Source organism: Macadamia integrifolia, chromosome 14, assembly GCF_013358625.1.
Source record: "Macadamia integrifolia cultivar HAES 741 chromosome 14, SCU_Mint_v3, whole genome shotgun sequence".
Classification (NCBI taxonomy): domain Eukaryota; kingdom Viridiplantae; phylum Streptophyta; class Magnoliopsida; order Proteales; family Proteaceae; genus Macadamia; species Macadamia integrifolia.
The window spans coordinates 23,150,333-23,164,765 of NC_056570.1; the positions used below are offsets into that span (position 1 = coordinate 23,150,333).

General features: G+C 37.0%; 2 protein-coding genes across 6 annotated transcripts; both read right to left on the reverse strand.

Moving 5' to 3' along the window:
- Positions 1 to 3,262: 3,262 nt before the first annotated feature.
- LOC122060975 lies at positions 3,263 to 14,433 on the reverse strand. 5 transcript variants are annotated; one of them, XM_042624113.1, is made up of 3 exons: positions 5,055 to 5,354; positions 4,820 to 4,886; positions 3,263 to 3,516 (listed from the first exon to the last, which is right to left on the reverse strand). In XM_042624113.1, exons 1-3 carry the CDS (start codon positions 5,279 to 5,281, stop codon positions 3,439 to 3,441), a joined length of 372 nt encoding a protein of 123 aa, XP_042480047.1. In that variant the 5' UTR covers positions 5,282 to 5,354; the 3' UTR covers positions 3,263 to 3,438. The 5 variants fall into 5 exon arrangements, with proteins under 5 accessions (XP_042480047.1, XP_042480044.1, XP_042480043.1 ...); XM_042624112.1 differs by lacking the exons at positions 3,263 to 3,516; positions 4,820 to 4,886; positions 5,055 to 5,354 and adding exons at positions 12,284 to 12,554; positions 13,868 to 13,934; positions 14,103 to 14,433; XM_042624110.1 differs by lacking the exons at positions 4,820 to 4,886; positions 5,055 to 5,354 and adding an exon at positions 13,868 to 14,416.
- LOC122060976 lies at positions 8,450 to 10,001 on the reverse strand. Its single transcript, XM_042624114.1, has 2 exons — positions 9,437 to 10,001; positions 8,450 to 8,747 (listed from the first exon to the last, which is right to left on the reverse strand). Exons 1-2 carry the CDS (start codon positions 9,875 to 9,877, stop codon positions 8,667 to 8,669), a joined length of 522 nt encoding a protein of 173 aa, XP_042480048.1. The 5' UTR covers positions 9,878 to 10,001; the 3' UTR covers positions 8,450 to 8,666.

Consider the following 14,433-nt stretch of genomic DNA (forward strand, 5'->3'; position numbering starts at 1 on the left):
CCACAGGCGGCTAGGTTGAAGTGAATAGAAGAAAATAATGAAAAGCCAAACTTCTTTCCCGAGGAAATGGAGACTAGTCATATTCAGAATACTGGATAAGAAATATGGGTCCAGTTTCTTCTCTAATCTTTTTACCCGAGATCTGAACTTTTTGATTAGCAAGGGAAATGGGGATTAAGATCCTCCCCACCAATGTCAACTGCATAGTGCATTTGGTGAAGTGTGGTGCATTAAGTCAACGCTTATCATGAGTTCAAGCCACCTGACCGTTACCTCCACCTCTTCCACTTTAAAGATTCCTCTCTAGTGCTGGAGAGGGACCAGTGAGGGTTCTCTCTCTCTCTCTCCCCACTGGTGTTGAAGAGGATCCAAATCCAGGAAAGGTTAGCAACCAGCAGGTAGCAAGCTTTGAAATTTACCTGTCGAGGGACGATTGGCAACCAGCAGGCTTCGAACTTTACCGCTGCAACTCAAGTCTTCAAGTTTAGACCTGCGGTCAGGCCGTCAGGGTCAGAATGGCAGCAAGCCAACCCAATCTTAAGCACCTTGCAATCCTCGAGTCAGGGGCTTTGATGAGCCTCCCTTTCGCATAAAGCTCTTTCACCCAATCGCTCAGCAGCGGCTTGTCATCAGACAATGTTTCAATGGGTCTTCGCCTGCACGCCACCTCCAGCACAAACACCCCGTAATTGTACACATCGCTTGCCACCGTTGGAGCTATTACGTTCGCCAACTTCGACGCTAGGGCCCATGGCCATAGCCACTGCCCGCTGCCCGCTGCCCGCTGCCCGCTGATGCTCACTCCGACACTTTGTCACGGCGTCACTAACCTAGGTTTTCATTCTTTTGAAAAATTAGGGTTTTGATAAGTTGAAGTTGAAATGTTGAATTTGTAATTTTGTATAGTTGATAAACGTTGGGCTCGGGTCGGTTTGGATCAGTTCTGGTTTCGGTGCACATTTTCGACATTTTCGGTGGCCCAACGGGCTAACCCAAACCGAACCAAGATCAGATTCAATTTAATATACAAACTAAAACCGGCCCAATAAGCCACCGGTTTGATTTGTATCGGGCTTAATCAGTTTGGTCCGGTCCGGTTTAGATATTGACACCCCTAATTAAATGAGTGAGTAGATAAGGCATCTCATGAAGAGAAAAAATGAGTGGAATTTGATAAATTGGTCCACCACACTTACCATGTCCAGACAAGATGGCCCTGTGAAGTGTCATATTCTGATGAAATATCCCAGAAATTTCTATTGTGGTTGAAATGTCAATGATGAAAGACAAATTGAAGACCCGTATTGAAAATTCATATTGAAAAGTAGGGTTCGGTGAGGATGGAATTGGACAGTTCCTTTTAGAGGTTCTTGAAACTCTCTCTCTCTCTCTCTCTCTCTCTCTCTCATACACTTGGAATGCCTACATTGGGTCTATGGTCAATTTTGTATGAATTGGTTCATTGTCTTAGATTAAGATTGCCTCACATGTTATGACAAATTCACTATTGCCCATTGAGTGTGAATGGATCAAACGGCGATAACTCAATCTTTAAATACAAGAGGAACTCAAACTCAAATGTGAAGTCACTTAACCTAAGGGTTGGACTCACACCAAAGAAGTAAAATTGGACTCAAATTCTTCTTTCTTCTATTCTTTACAATACAAATATATATAACTATATAAGAGAATAGAGAAAAAAAAAATTGTAAGAAAAGAACCATTGGAATAAAATCTTGGGAAATTACACCCCCTCCCTTGGACTAAAACCTAATTATATTTTGAACTTCCATATTTTCAGAAATTAGAGTAACCTCCCTTACATTTTAAGTTGCTTTCAAACAGCTCTAGTCCATTTGTATTAGTTAAATGATGACATCGCTTAGTCCTATTAATGGCGAAAATGTTGTGGTGAGAGATTACCTTTCTACCCTGTAATTAAAAAAAAAAAAAAAAAAAAAAAAAGGAGGGAGATATGTCTGAAGTTCCCTGTGAATGAATGAACTTGATATGTTCATCTTCAGCCAAGTGCAAGCAAGCTGGGCTTGGTGACAAAGACGCGGGAGTCATTGTTGAGCAACATCTACGAACAAAGTTTTATCCTTCTAGGAGTATAAAACTCGGTGATGGCTGATATTCCTTTTATCCCATTTTCCCCCTCCAATTGGTAATCGTGTGTGCAAATTTGCGAAGCATTCTGGAGAGATAGTACTCAGCCTTCTTTATGGATTCCCACAACATATAATCCATAATAAGTTTGTTCGATGTACAAAGTTGTTCCAAAATGTTTTCCATCCTAAATTTTTAAGTTATCTCATAGATAATTCAGCAAGGAATATGATTTCAGGGATATTTGGGTTGAAGATGAACACAAATTGTAAAATGCTCTTCTATTTTGGGATGTTTTGGTTTAAGGATAAAATGCTCTTAGGGGTTCGTGTATTTGTTTGTGTATTTTTTGAAAATACATGAGTCAAAATTTGATTAGGCCTTAATCCAAAGGAAGAGAGTGTAATTTTTTTTCTAAAAATGTGACTATATGATTTTATAATATATACAGGTCGGGATAGACTGGACTCAACCCAAGGCCTCGCCTAGGTCTGGCCTGCCCCTACCCTTCACCGAGCCTAGATATCCCAACCCTAACCCAACCTCCAGGCTCAGGCAAGCTCACACACGCCAGGCCAAACAAACACCTCTTGCCACAACAATAGTTTCAGTTTGGATTCATCGGTTCTGATGTGAGAATGAGTGAAATTCAAACATGAATCAATAAGGATGTATCGATTTGGTTTCATTTTACCATGTAAATATATTCAAAAGTGTGAAAAAAAAAGTTTCTTTTAAATTTTGAGTTGGTATCAGTTTCAGTCAGGTTTCTTAAATTCAGTTCGATGTCATATTGGTTTTAAAGCTGTCCAATTTGATTTCGGTCTCATAAAACCTCAGCCCAAAACATGATCCAATAAGATTCAGTTCATTTTCACTTGGTTCCATTAGTTCACGATATGTTTTGATACTCCTAATTAGACATTAGTTGGTCATATGCTCTTGCGCCCATACACAAGAGAGGTAAAATGATCACCCTATCCTCACCTATTGAATGCTTGGGCATGCAATCTCATTAGTCCATGTGCTAGTGTTGGGGCTTCACGACTTTTCTTGAGAGAGAGAGAGAAACTTTCTTATACTGGCCTTCATATTCTCTGTTTTCGCAGGGTTTGTCCTGCGTGGGTTAGGGATCTCCACTTCCCTTTAGGTGTGTCTAAAGAGGGTTGCCGAAATTGCCTTTTTCTATATTTCTTTTCCCTTTTATTAATACTTACATCTTACTTATCAAAATAAATAAATATGAATGTTTGCCATATTAAAAAAAAATACAATTTCAGCAAGAGTGCTCTACTGCAGCAGAACCATGGCTTTAGATCATGCTTTCTCTTAAGAACCACTTCCACCAAGTGAAGTCAATATATTTGCAATCAATTCAGCTAATTTCCATCCTGTTGATGAAGAACCCTGGTATAGAAAGAAAAAAAAAAGCATAATTGTTTTTAAGGTTAGGAACTATAGACTTTGAATGAACAACTTGTGCATGAATAATCTATAATTACACACTAACTACATTGAATCTTTTGGATGTACAAAATGATCACCCACCACATATTTCTTCTATTTAATCAACAAAGAGAAGTTGAAGTTTGATATTTAAGCCCACAAGTAAGCTTGGGTTTGGATCAGTTTCCCAATTTTAATAAAATAAATTGCAGATTGTGGCAACTATAAAAAAGGCCCATATACTTCCATGTGTCATCAAGGAATGTTGAGTTGTGAACAATCCAGGTGTAATCACTCAATAAAATTCAACTTTATTGTGTCTTGAATTGTCACATGGAAAATGAAATATGAAATCCTGACAATTTTGCAAGCTTTTTAAACTTCATGATCAGTATGTAGCTTAACATGGATCTTGTTTTCCCATTCAACTCTATTCTGAATCTGATAACCTCACAAAATATGTGAGGTAACCTATTTAAAACTAAATACAAAACATATCATACAAATTCTTTAGCATCAGGAAACAAGGCTTGAAACCTGGAACTGGATATGGGATTGGCTTTCATTGATTTCAATTTGAATTAAATCAGAATCAATCAGAATCGGTCAAAACCCAAGAAAATAGATAGAGAAGAAAAGACAAATTTTCACAAGTCTAAGATTTTTCAAAAGCTTTTTATTCACAAGACTGGAAGATCATGCTACAGAGGTAAGATTCATTAATTTTATGCTACATGAAAAGAAAGTTGAAAAAAAAAAAAATGAAGATTTAAGTGCATTAATGGCTAATCCAAAAGAGGCTGGTTTGGAAAATAGATTCCGCCAATTCCAAACCGATTTCTGAACCATGTTAGGAACTCATACAAATCAACTCAACTCATCTTCATCCTCATTCCAACTATATGAGATGACTACCTACATCTTCTTTCTATACTTAAAAATGTCAAAATTCCCATAAAATAGGCAAAAAAATTTATTTCCCAGAGCTGATTGGGTTGTAATTCACATGATATTCACATAACCTATGAGACATGCTGCCAGTAAAAGAATTAAAGAAAGCCAAGCCATACCGAAGTTGAGAAAGAGGGTGAATCTAAGCGCAACGATAAGGTTGCTCCATTACGATTAAGTAGTCATGGGTTTAAGTCAAGGAAACCTAAACCCGTAATAACAAGAGCCTCGTGCACTGATTACACCATAGTAAAAGACTAATTAAAAGGGGAGGGGGAGAGAAAGGAAGAGAGAATTGTTGGGAATTGGTTACCTTCTTGTATTTCTGCCGTAGAACGTGGTTATCCAAGAAGATTTTGTGTTTGTGTTCGAATTGTCCACTGCGATAACAAGGAACACAAAGGTAGTAAGAATGGCGATCATCCATCTTCTTGTAGCATTTCTCACAAGCATAGAACATATCCTTTATGAAGAGACCACAATAATCACATTCCTTCCTTGAAACTGAAAGGTAATAGAGGACAGTTGCATCTTCTATATCTAAATACCCATCATGGTCTCTGTCCAACTCCGCAAAATGTTCAGGTCTGGGGTGGCCTTTGTTCTTCTTCCGTTTCTTCTTGGGCTTCTTCTTGGCATAGTAAGAAGAGTACTCTTCATAGCTCACTTTGCCATCACCATTTTTGTCAATCTTCTTGAACATCTTCTCTGCTTTCTTCTTTTCCTTTGGTTTAGCCTTGAAATAGGCTTCAGCTGCACTATGGATTTCATCCATCTCTCTCTTCTCTCTCTCTCTCAATTTTGAAGCCTTAAATAGGAGCTTTATGTGTACAACCAGCTACAGTAAAAGATTTAAAAGAAAAAAAAAGCTATAGCGAAGGGACTCCTTTACTATGCTATAGAGATGGCAAGTCAAATCCAACATCTTAGACCGTCTAGAGACCGACACCCTGTATATCATCTCTATAAACATGAAATATCCCAGAAATTTCTAATGTGATTTGACTGCCAATGATGAATGACAGATTGAAAAGTAGGGTGGGTGGGGTTGGAATTAGACAGCTCCTTTTGTAACTTCTTGAAATTATTGGGATTCTCTCTCTCCCCCTCTCTCTCTCTCACACACACACACACAGATTTTGAATGCCTTACATTTGGGTCTACGGTCAAAATTTTGTATGAATTGACTCATTGTCTTCTTTATCTTCCACACCTGCTGATTTAAATTTAGGTCAAATTTTGTATGAATTGGTTCTTTGTGTTATTTATCTTCCACCCACTGATTTCTTTGATTAGAGTCGTCTCGCATATTATGACAAGGTTAATAGTTTGTGTCGTAGATTTGTCTCCATCCACCTTTTCCGGCATGAGATCTGAAAGGAGATAGAGGTATTTGTTGAGACCGATATCGATATCAATATCAATATTGATACTGATAACTAACATTCTCTCTTGAACTCGACATGATTTTTTCGTCGACTTGAAGCTAACTCAGTGGCCTATATATATTTCTCTCATATGATATCAACTTCAACTCAAGGTCAATGCATAGATCTTGAAATTAAGCTACAAACTAACACATTTGCTGAACAGACATAACTCTGTGAGTGTGTTGACAATAATGAACAACATCATAGTCAAGCCACATTAATTGTTTAATAAGACTTTGTGTGATGTATGAATTTAGATTTGGTGTTGAATGTATTCAATGATATGTCTTAGAACTTATAATGAGACATGCGATATATATGTAATGCTGGATATTATAGTTGTTTTGAATATTAGATGCAGGTATTCATGTAATAATTCTTTAATTTATATGAAAATACTACTGTTTTATTAGTTTATTTGAAATTTACATGTTTAAAACTCGTACAATCTATTTTTCCTTTTTTTACTATTCTTTGTTTATTTGACCACATCATTTAAAAAAAATTCACTGTTTAAAAACTCGTACTATCCGTTTTCCTATTTTTATCGGTTCTATTTTTTCTAACCATGGGTTATATAGGGAAGCCATAAAAGTTATTAAAATATTAAAAAAAAAAAAAAGTTTCGGGGTGAGTCGCCAGAAAATTCAATCTTTCAACACGGCGGGACACACCAGAATGGACCACATGGTGAAATGAATATATTGAAGAAAACAAATGAAAAGTTTGGCTTCTTCCCAAAGGAATTGGACTACATCCCCTGTACCTATCAAAGTGAAAGGATTGACACATCTGCATATCCCTTTGGAACTTTGGAGATATTACATGTGAGGAAGAGAGACATATGAAACCCATAAACGTTTGATGGGTTTTCCCAGCTACGTGGCAGTTCAGCTCTCCCGATTCTAAATATAAGCAGAATCTGACCACAGGCGGCTAGGTTGAAGTGAATAGAAGAAAATAATGAAAAGCCAAACTTCTTTCCCGAGGAAATGGAGACTAGTCATATTCAGAATACTAGATAAGATATATGGGTCCAGTTTCTTCTCTAATCTTTTTACCCGAGATCTGAACTTTTTGATTAGCAAGGGAAATGGGGGATTAAGATCCTCTCCACCAATGTCAACTGCATAGTGCATTTGGTGAAGCTGTGGTGCATTAAATCTACGCTTATCATAAGTTCAAGCCACCTGACCGTTACCTCTCCCTCTTCCACTTTCTATAGAGTAGGTACGAAAGATCCTCTCTAGTGCTGGAGAGGGACCAGTGAGGGTTCTCTCTCTCTCTCTCTCTCTTCTCTCTCTCTCCACTAGTGTTGAAGAGGATCCAAATCCACGAAAGGTTGTTTTCAAATTTCTCCACAATAAGAGGTGGAAGTTAATGATAAGATATCACAGCCTAGGCCAGGCCCAGCATGATCTTGATTGAACTTGATTGGACTGAATCGGCCCGTTTAATTCTTATTTTTGTCATTTCAAGGCTAAATTAGCTATCCCTGCTTCTTTGACCATATGTATGATTGTATGGTGTATATTTATATATATATATAGGGTCGGGCCTCACTGGACTCAATCCAAGGCCTTGCCTAGTGATATGCTCAAATTAGTCACTCAGTGAAGCAAGAACACGTGGTATCCAAGGGAAGGACACGTGGTGCCTGATGCGGAAAAATTTTATGGAAATGTAGGTCTTAAGATATTCTGTTCACATGTCTGACTTTCGACCCAAATGGAGCTGGTCATGTAGTGGAAAAAACCATTGAAAAATCTAGAAATTTGACCTAAGTGCAAGAGAATATCAAGGGAGGTCATGGGCTTATATGGAGGGTATGCTATTAAATGATTGAATTTATGTATGAAATTTGAGATGTCATCTATCTAGATCATCTCCTAGGCATCCAACATTGGATCCTTCCACGTGTCAGAATTAGGTGTTCCGACTAAGGACCCCCTTACTTGGTCTGCTGATAAGGAGACTTTTCATTTTATTATAAATGTAAAAATATCATTCCTTTATAAAATTGTTAGATGAGAAAGCATTACATATTAGATGGGTCATACAATTAAGTTAGGACTCCAATTTATTCACAAAAAAAAAAAAATAGGAAAAAAAAAAAAAAAAAAAAAAGGACCTAATTTCCCTTCATCCATGGAGAAGGGGAATCCCTTGACTGTGAGTTATTAGTGAGATATGCATCATTATGAGAGGAAAGGTAGTTTTTTTTTTTTTTTTGTAGAAGAGGAAGGATATTTTTGATTTCATCTAATAGATGTCAAAGTAATAACAACCCTAGATGAATGTAGTTTTCTTTCACCGAGAGAACTTTTTCCATTGAGTTAAGACCCAGAATTTGAATCTTCGGTTTCAATATATGGATTTGTCTCATTAGCATACCATATGGCAAAAATAAGGGTGCAAGAATTGCCCTCCGATCCCCATACTTTGCCCTCCCTCCTCCCTCCTCCCTCCTCCCTCCTAAATACTATAAAATCACATATAAGTAATTCGTGGCATAACTCAATTAGCTCTCATTAAACTATTACTGATATAACTTTTCTCATACAAATAAAATCATTTACAAAATAAGGAAAAACTACTAACAATGATGGTGATGGTAAAACACAAAAAAACATACAGAGAGAGAGAGAGAGAGAGAGAGAGTCACTTCCAACAATTTTGGGAGCAACAGTTGATGCAAGTCTTCAGTTTTCCAGCCTACCCAAAGGTTATTCACACGATAGCACATGTGGTGGCTATTGTTCCCAGTGTTTCCAATGTTGCAGTTTCAGCTATTTCTTTAATTTTGGATCTCTGGTAAGAAAAAAAAGCAAAAATTGTTCAGTAGGATGATACCTATGGTGTATGGATGAACAAACTGTGCATGTATTATCCATCCTAGTTCCTACTACGTTGAACAATGAATCTGCTACTTCTTTGGAGTAATTGTGTTTCTGGTCCCGTTCCCCTATGCCCACACACTAAGGAGGTGACAATTTATATCCATGCGGAAAATTATCTTTATGTTTTCCCTTTAAATTGGTATACCAATGAGGATCGTTAGGCTTATGTTACGAAGGAGTTCTTCGTAAACAGAAAAGCATGAAGATGAGAACCTATAACCCTATTATTCATTGGTAGTGAACCATTCTCATCTCACTGTGGGACGTAGGTATCTTGTTGAATCACATATATACTTGTGTTGTAGTTGATTATTCTGACCGTGTACATAGGCTAGGTATCTTCTCAAAATCAATGAAAGAATAGGAAAAAATAAAATACGTGAAAACTCCACAAGAAAATCAACGGCCTATATAGGTACAGTAAAAACAAGATAGAAGGGAAATCGAAAGAGGAAACAAGGATAGAGCCAGCCCAAACACCTGGGCTTACTCGAGAGAACCAAGCCGATTGAGAGAACTGGCCAAAGGACCATACCCCTACTAACCCTTACTAACTCTTAAAATGTATTCTTGGTGAATTAATGATGAAAAGGTACATACCTTATATCTATTCTCATGCAGTACATAGTTATCCAAGAAGGTATCATGCTTGTGCTTGAATTCTCCACTTTGAAAGTAAGGCACACAGAGATTGTAGGAATGGCCATTTTCAGACCTATCAAAGCATTTCTCACAGGAATAAAACATGCCCTTTATGAACAGACCACACACATCACATTCCCTCCTTGATATAGCAAGGTAGTGTAAGATAGTTGCATCTTCAAGGTCAAGGTATCCATCTCCATCCCTGTCTAACTCAGTAAAGTGTTCAGATTTAGGCCATTTGTGCTTCTTCATTGCATATAAAGAAGCATACTCCTCTTTGCTCACTCTTCCATCGCGATTGATGTCGATGTTTTGGAACCTCTTCTCAACCTTCTTCTTCTTCTTCTCCGGCCGAGCTTTGTAATAGGCGTCAGCAGCGATACGGATTTCATCCATGTCTCTCACACAATACCTGGAGGTATCTAGTTCGAGGGAGAGGATTGTGTTGCGAGGTTTATGGGTTAGAAGTATATATCCTTTTAACCCCCTAACTCGGAAAAAATTTTGATTACTAGGTTGTGACCAAGTAGCTGCAACCCCAACTGACAGTCAAAGAAAAAACAAGTGTTTAACTGAGTTTATCTAACAGATCAAATGGGTAGAGAGGAGGAATTTGGATGGTCTATTTTTTGGATCATTCAAAGTTATCTTTCTTATTAAGTTGGGAACCATTAAGTCAACAGTGATACATAATAGGTACCATATCATCTACTTGTTACATACACTCTAATTAGATTAGAGGACCACATTTGGTGACTAACGGGATTTTCTTGACCTATTGTTATTCAGAAGCAACAATAATTGAAAGAAATATCAACTCTGACCATCAAAATGGAATTGGAATCGGCTGTTTATGATCGAATCAAATGGCAGAAAAGTGATTTGATTTTGATTTTCATGAAAAAATTGACGGTAGTAAATCGAATAGGAATTGAAAAATCCGAATAGAAACAAAAAATTTTCACTTGAATGCTAGCTTATGCATCAATTGAGTTAATTAATAAAATGATAATTAATTTAAGAGAGAGGGATAGGAATGCTGCTGATGTACGATAAACTAGAGGACAACATAAGTGGGGCATCGGGCAGCCACACAACATGGATATCATACTGCAAGAGAGAGATATAGACATAGTAGGTGCTGGCTTATGATATACTGGTAGTATATATACCTAACTTTTTCCTTTACTTTTTTTAGGTAAAACCTTTTCTCTTAATATTGTGCTTGACTAAGCAGTCCAACTACACAATTGATATTTTTAAATTTCCAAATTACCCCTCTATACATCTCTCTTAACCGGCCGCCATATCACCTTCTTCTTCTTCCACTCTGCACAGAACTTTGAACTAAACAGTTACTTCATCAGGCTCCCTTGGGTTATTAAGCTGTTAAATCTCTGTTTAACAATAAACTAAGAAAGAAAAAAAGACTGAAAGTTGCCCTCGTTAAAGCTTTCCAGCCCCAAGCCAAACAGAAGGTCCTCTCTACTTTGCACGTTAACCAAACACAAACATCAAAAAGAGAGGAAACGGATTTTCCTATTGGCAGAAAAAATATATATTAAAAGAGCAATGTTGGATCAGCACAAAGAGCTCCTGAAGTTTGGCTGCAAATGAAACAATTAGAGAACTTTTTCCATTGATGGTAGAGCAAGAAAAGGCCAAAATGGTTCCCCTTCGTGTTGCCTGATTCATGGTTTAAAAAATGGGTGAATCGGATTTTCCTGATCTTCTTAGAATCAGCCGGGATTGATTTCAATTTCTGCTGTTTCGAATCAGAATATTTAAGCCAAGATTCCTGAATTGATGAATTTTCAAATCAAATGGCCGATTTTAGGGTTATTGAGATCAATTCTGACTTTCATGCCAATCAAAATCTGCCTGGCCTGTCACCGATTCCAATTTTTAAGACTCTACCTTGATTCAAAAGCGCAAGGTGGGGGAGAAGAAGTTGATGATTATGTTCTTATGGGTGATGGGTTTACCAAGACATGGGTAATTTAAGAATTTTAAAGTATTTGGGGAGAAGGAGAGGTAACCATTTGAATATAAGGAATTGTTATTTTTAAAAAATGTAAGGAAGTATGAAAAACAAAGTTTAAGATAGGGGAGTATAGTAAATATAGGCTAGTGTAGGGGAATGCTAATAATTTTACTTATATCAACAATAGATTGATAGAGTACTAGTAGATGACTTAGGTATTACTTAGACATAAGGGTGTCAAGTGGTTGGTTTGGAATGATTTTGGTTTGCTTTTATCGATTTTGATGTGAGAATGAGTGGAATCGAAACATGAACCAATAAGGATGCACCTATTGTGGGAGTAGGTTAGGGCTGAGGAGACAATTATTTATAGTCTCTATGGTCCCTGTAGTCACCATAATGTGAGAACACAACTTGCTCACAGAGCTGTGGGAGAAATCCCTGTGAGAGATTACAGAAGACCTTATGGTTAGTTTGTTCGTGATTTTGTTTGTGAGACCAATCTTCAAGCGAGAGAAACCTGAAAGCTTGTGGAGGCTTCACAAACTACAATACAGATATGATTTCAGACCCTAAATAGTTCCCTAATTCATGTTCTTTGTATGTATGACTCAATACTTTTGTGCGTGTTCTAATTAACATGAGGGGACGATTCTTTGGATTGATTTCCCCAACAATTTCTGGTCATTGCAGTCACCTTCAGGGTTCTTCGCACTAGTATAGTACTAGGACCCTTGTGCCCCAAACTGCACTGCCCACCCTATGACCCACAAGAAGATTTCATATCCTACACTACAGTAAATCCCTGATGGTAGCCATTTTAGTCAAGATTAAGTATACTCTCATATTATTGTTGTTCTACTTACAACAGAAATAAATGATTGTCTACCATATAGAAAAAGATATATACAATTCAACAAGAGTGCTCTATTGGAGCAGAACCATGGCTTTAGATCATGCTTTCTTTTAGACTATTCCTTCTCAAATTAAACCAAATGTCATTCACGAAGAGCCACTTCCACCACATAATCCAAGTGACAATATTTGTAAGACCAATTTAGCTATTTCCCATCCTGATGATGAAGAACCCTGGTATAGAAAGAAAAAAAAAAGCATAATTATTTTTAAGGTTAGGAACTATAGACTTTGAATGAACAACTTGTGCATGAATAATCTATAATTACACACTAACTACATTGAATCTTTTGGATGTACAAAATGATCACCCACCACATATTTCTTCTATTTAATCAACAAAGAGAAGTTGAAGTTTAATATTTAAGCCCACAAGTAAGCTTGGGTTTGGATCAGTTTCTCAATTTTAATAAAATAAATTGCAGATTGTGGCAACTATAAAAAAGGCCCATATACTTCCATGTGTCATCAATGAATGTTGAGTTGTGAACAATCTAGGTGTAATCACTCAATAAAATTCAACTTTATTGTGTTTTGAATTGTCACATGGAAAATGAAATATGAAATCCTGACAATTTTGCAAGCTTTTTAAACTTCATGATCAGTATGTAGCTTAATGATGCCAGCCACATGGATCTTGTTTTCCCATTCAACTCTATTCTGAATCTGATAGCCTCACAAAATATGTGAGCTAAGCTATTTAAAACTAAATACAAAACATATCATACAAATCCTTTAGCATCAGGAAACAAGGCTTGAAACCTGGAACTGGATATGGGATTGGTTTTCATTGATTTCAATTTGAATTAAATCAGAATCAATCAGAATCGGTCAAAACCCAAGAAAATAGATAGAGAAGAAAAGACAAATTTTCACAAGTCAAAGATTTTTCAATAGCTTTTTATTCACAAGACTTGTAGATCATGCTACAGAGGTAAGATTCATTAATTTTATGCTACATGAAAAGAAAGTTGAAAAAAAAAAAATGAAGATTTAAGTGCATTAATGGCTAATCCAAAAGAGGCTGGTTTGGAAAATAGGTTCCGCCAATTCCAAACCTATTTCTGAACCATGTTAGGAACTCATACAAATCAACTCAACTCATCTTCATCCTCATTCCAACTATATGAGATGACTACCTACATCTTCTTTCTATACTTAAAAATGTCAAAATTCCCATAAAATAGGCAAAAAAATTTATTTCCCAGAGCTGATTGGGTTGTAATTCACATGATATTCACATAACCTATGAGACATGCTGCCAGTAAAAGAATTAAAAAAGCCAAGCCATACTGAAGTTGAGAAAGAGGGTGAATCTAAGCGCAACGATAAGGTTGCTCCATTGCGATTAAGTAGTCATGGGTTTAAGTCAAGGAAACCTAAACCCGTAATAACAGGAGCCTCGTGCACTGATTACACCATAGTAAAAGACTAATTAAAAGGGAAGGAGGAGAGAAAGGAAGAGAGAATTGTTGGGAATCGGTTACCTTCTTGTATTTCTGCTGTAGAACATGGTTATCCAAGAAGATTTTGTGTTTGTGTTTGAATTGTCTACTGCGATAACAAGGAACACAAAGGTAGTAAGAATGGCGATCATCCATCTTCTTGTAGCATTTCTCACAAGCATAGAGCATAGCCTTTATGAAAAGACCACAATAATCACATTCCTTCCTTGAAACTGAAAGGTAATAGAGGACAGTTGCATCTTCTATATCTAAATACCCATCATGGTCTCTGTCCAACTCCGCAAAATGTTCAGGTCTGGGGTGGCCTTTGTTCTTCTTCCGTTTCTTCTTGGGCTTCTTCTTGGCATAGTAAGAAGAGTACTCTTTATAGCTCACTTTGCCATCACCATTTTTGTCAATCTTCTTGAACATCTTCTTTGCTTTCTTCTTTTCCTTTGGTTTAGCCTTGAAATAGGCTTCAGCTGCACTATGGATTTCATCCATCTCTCTCTTCTCTCTCTCTCTCAATTTTGAAGCCTTAAATAGGAGCTTTATGTGTACAACCAGCTACAGTAAAAGATTTAAAAGAAAAAAAAAGCTATAGCGAA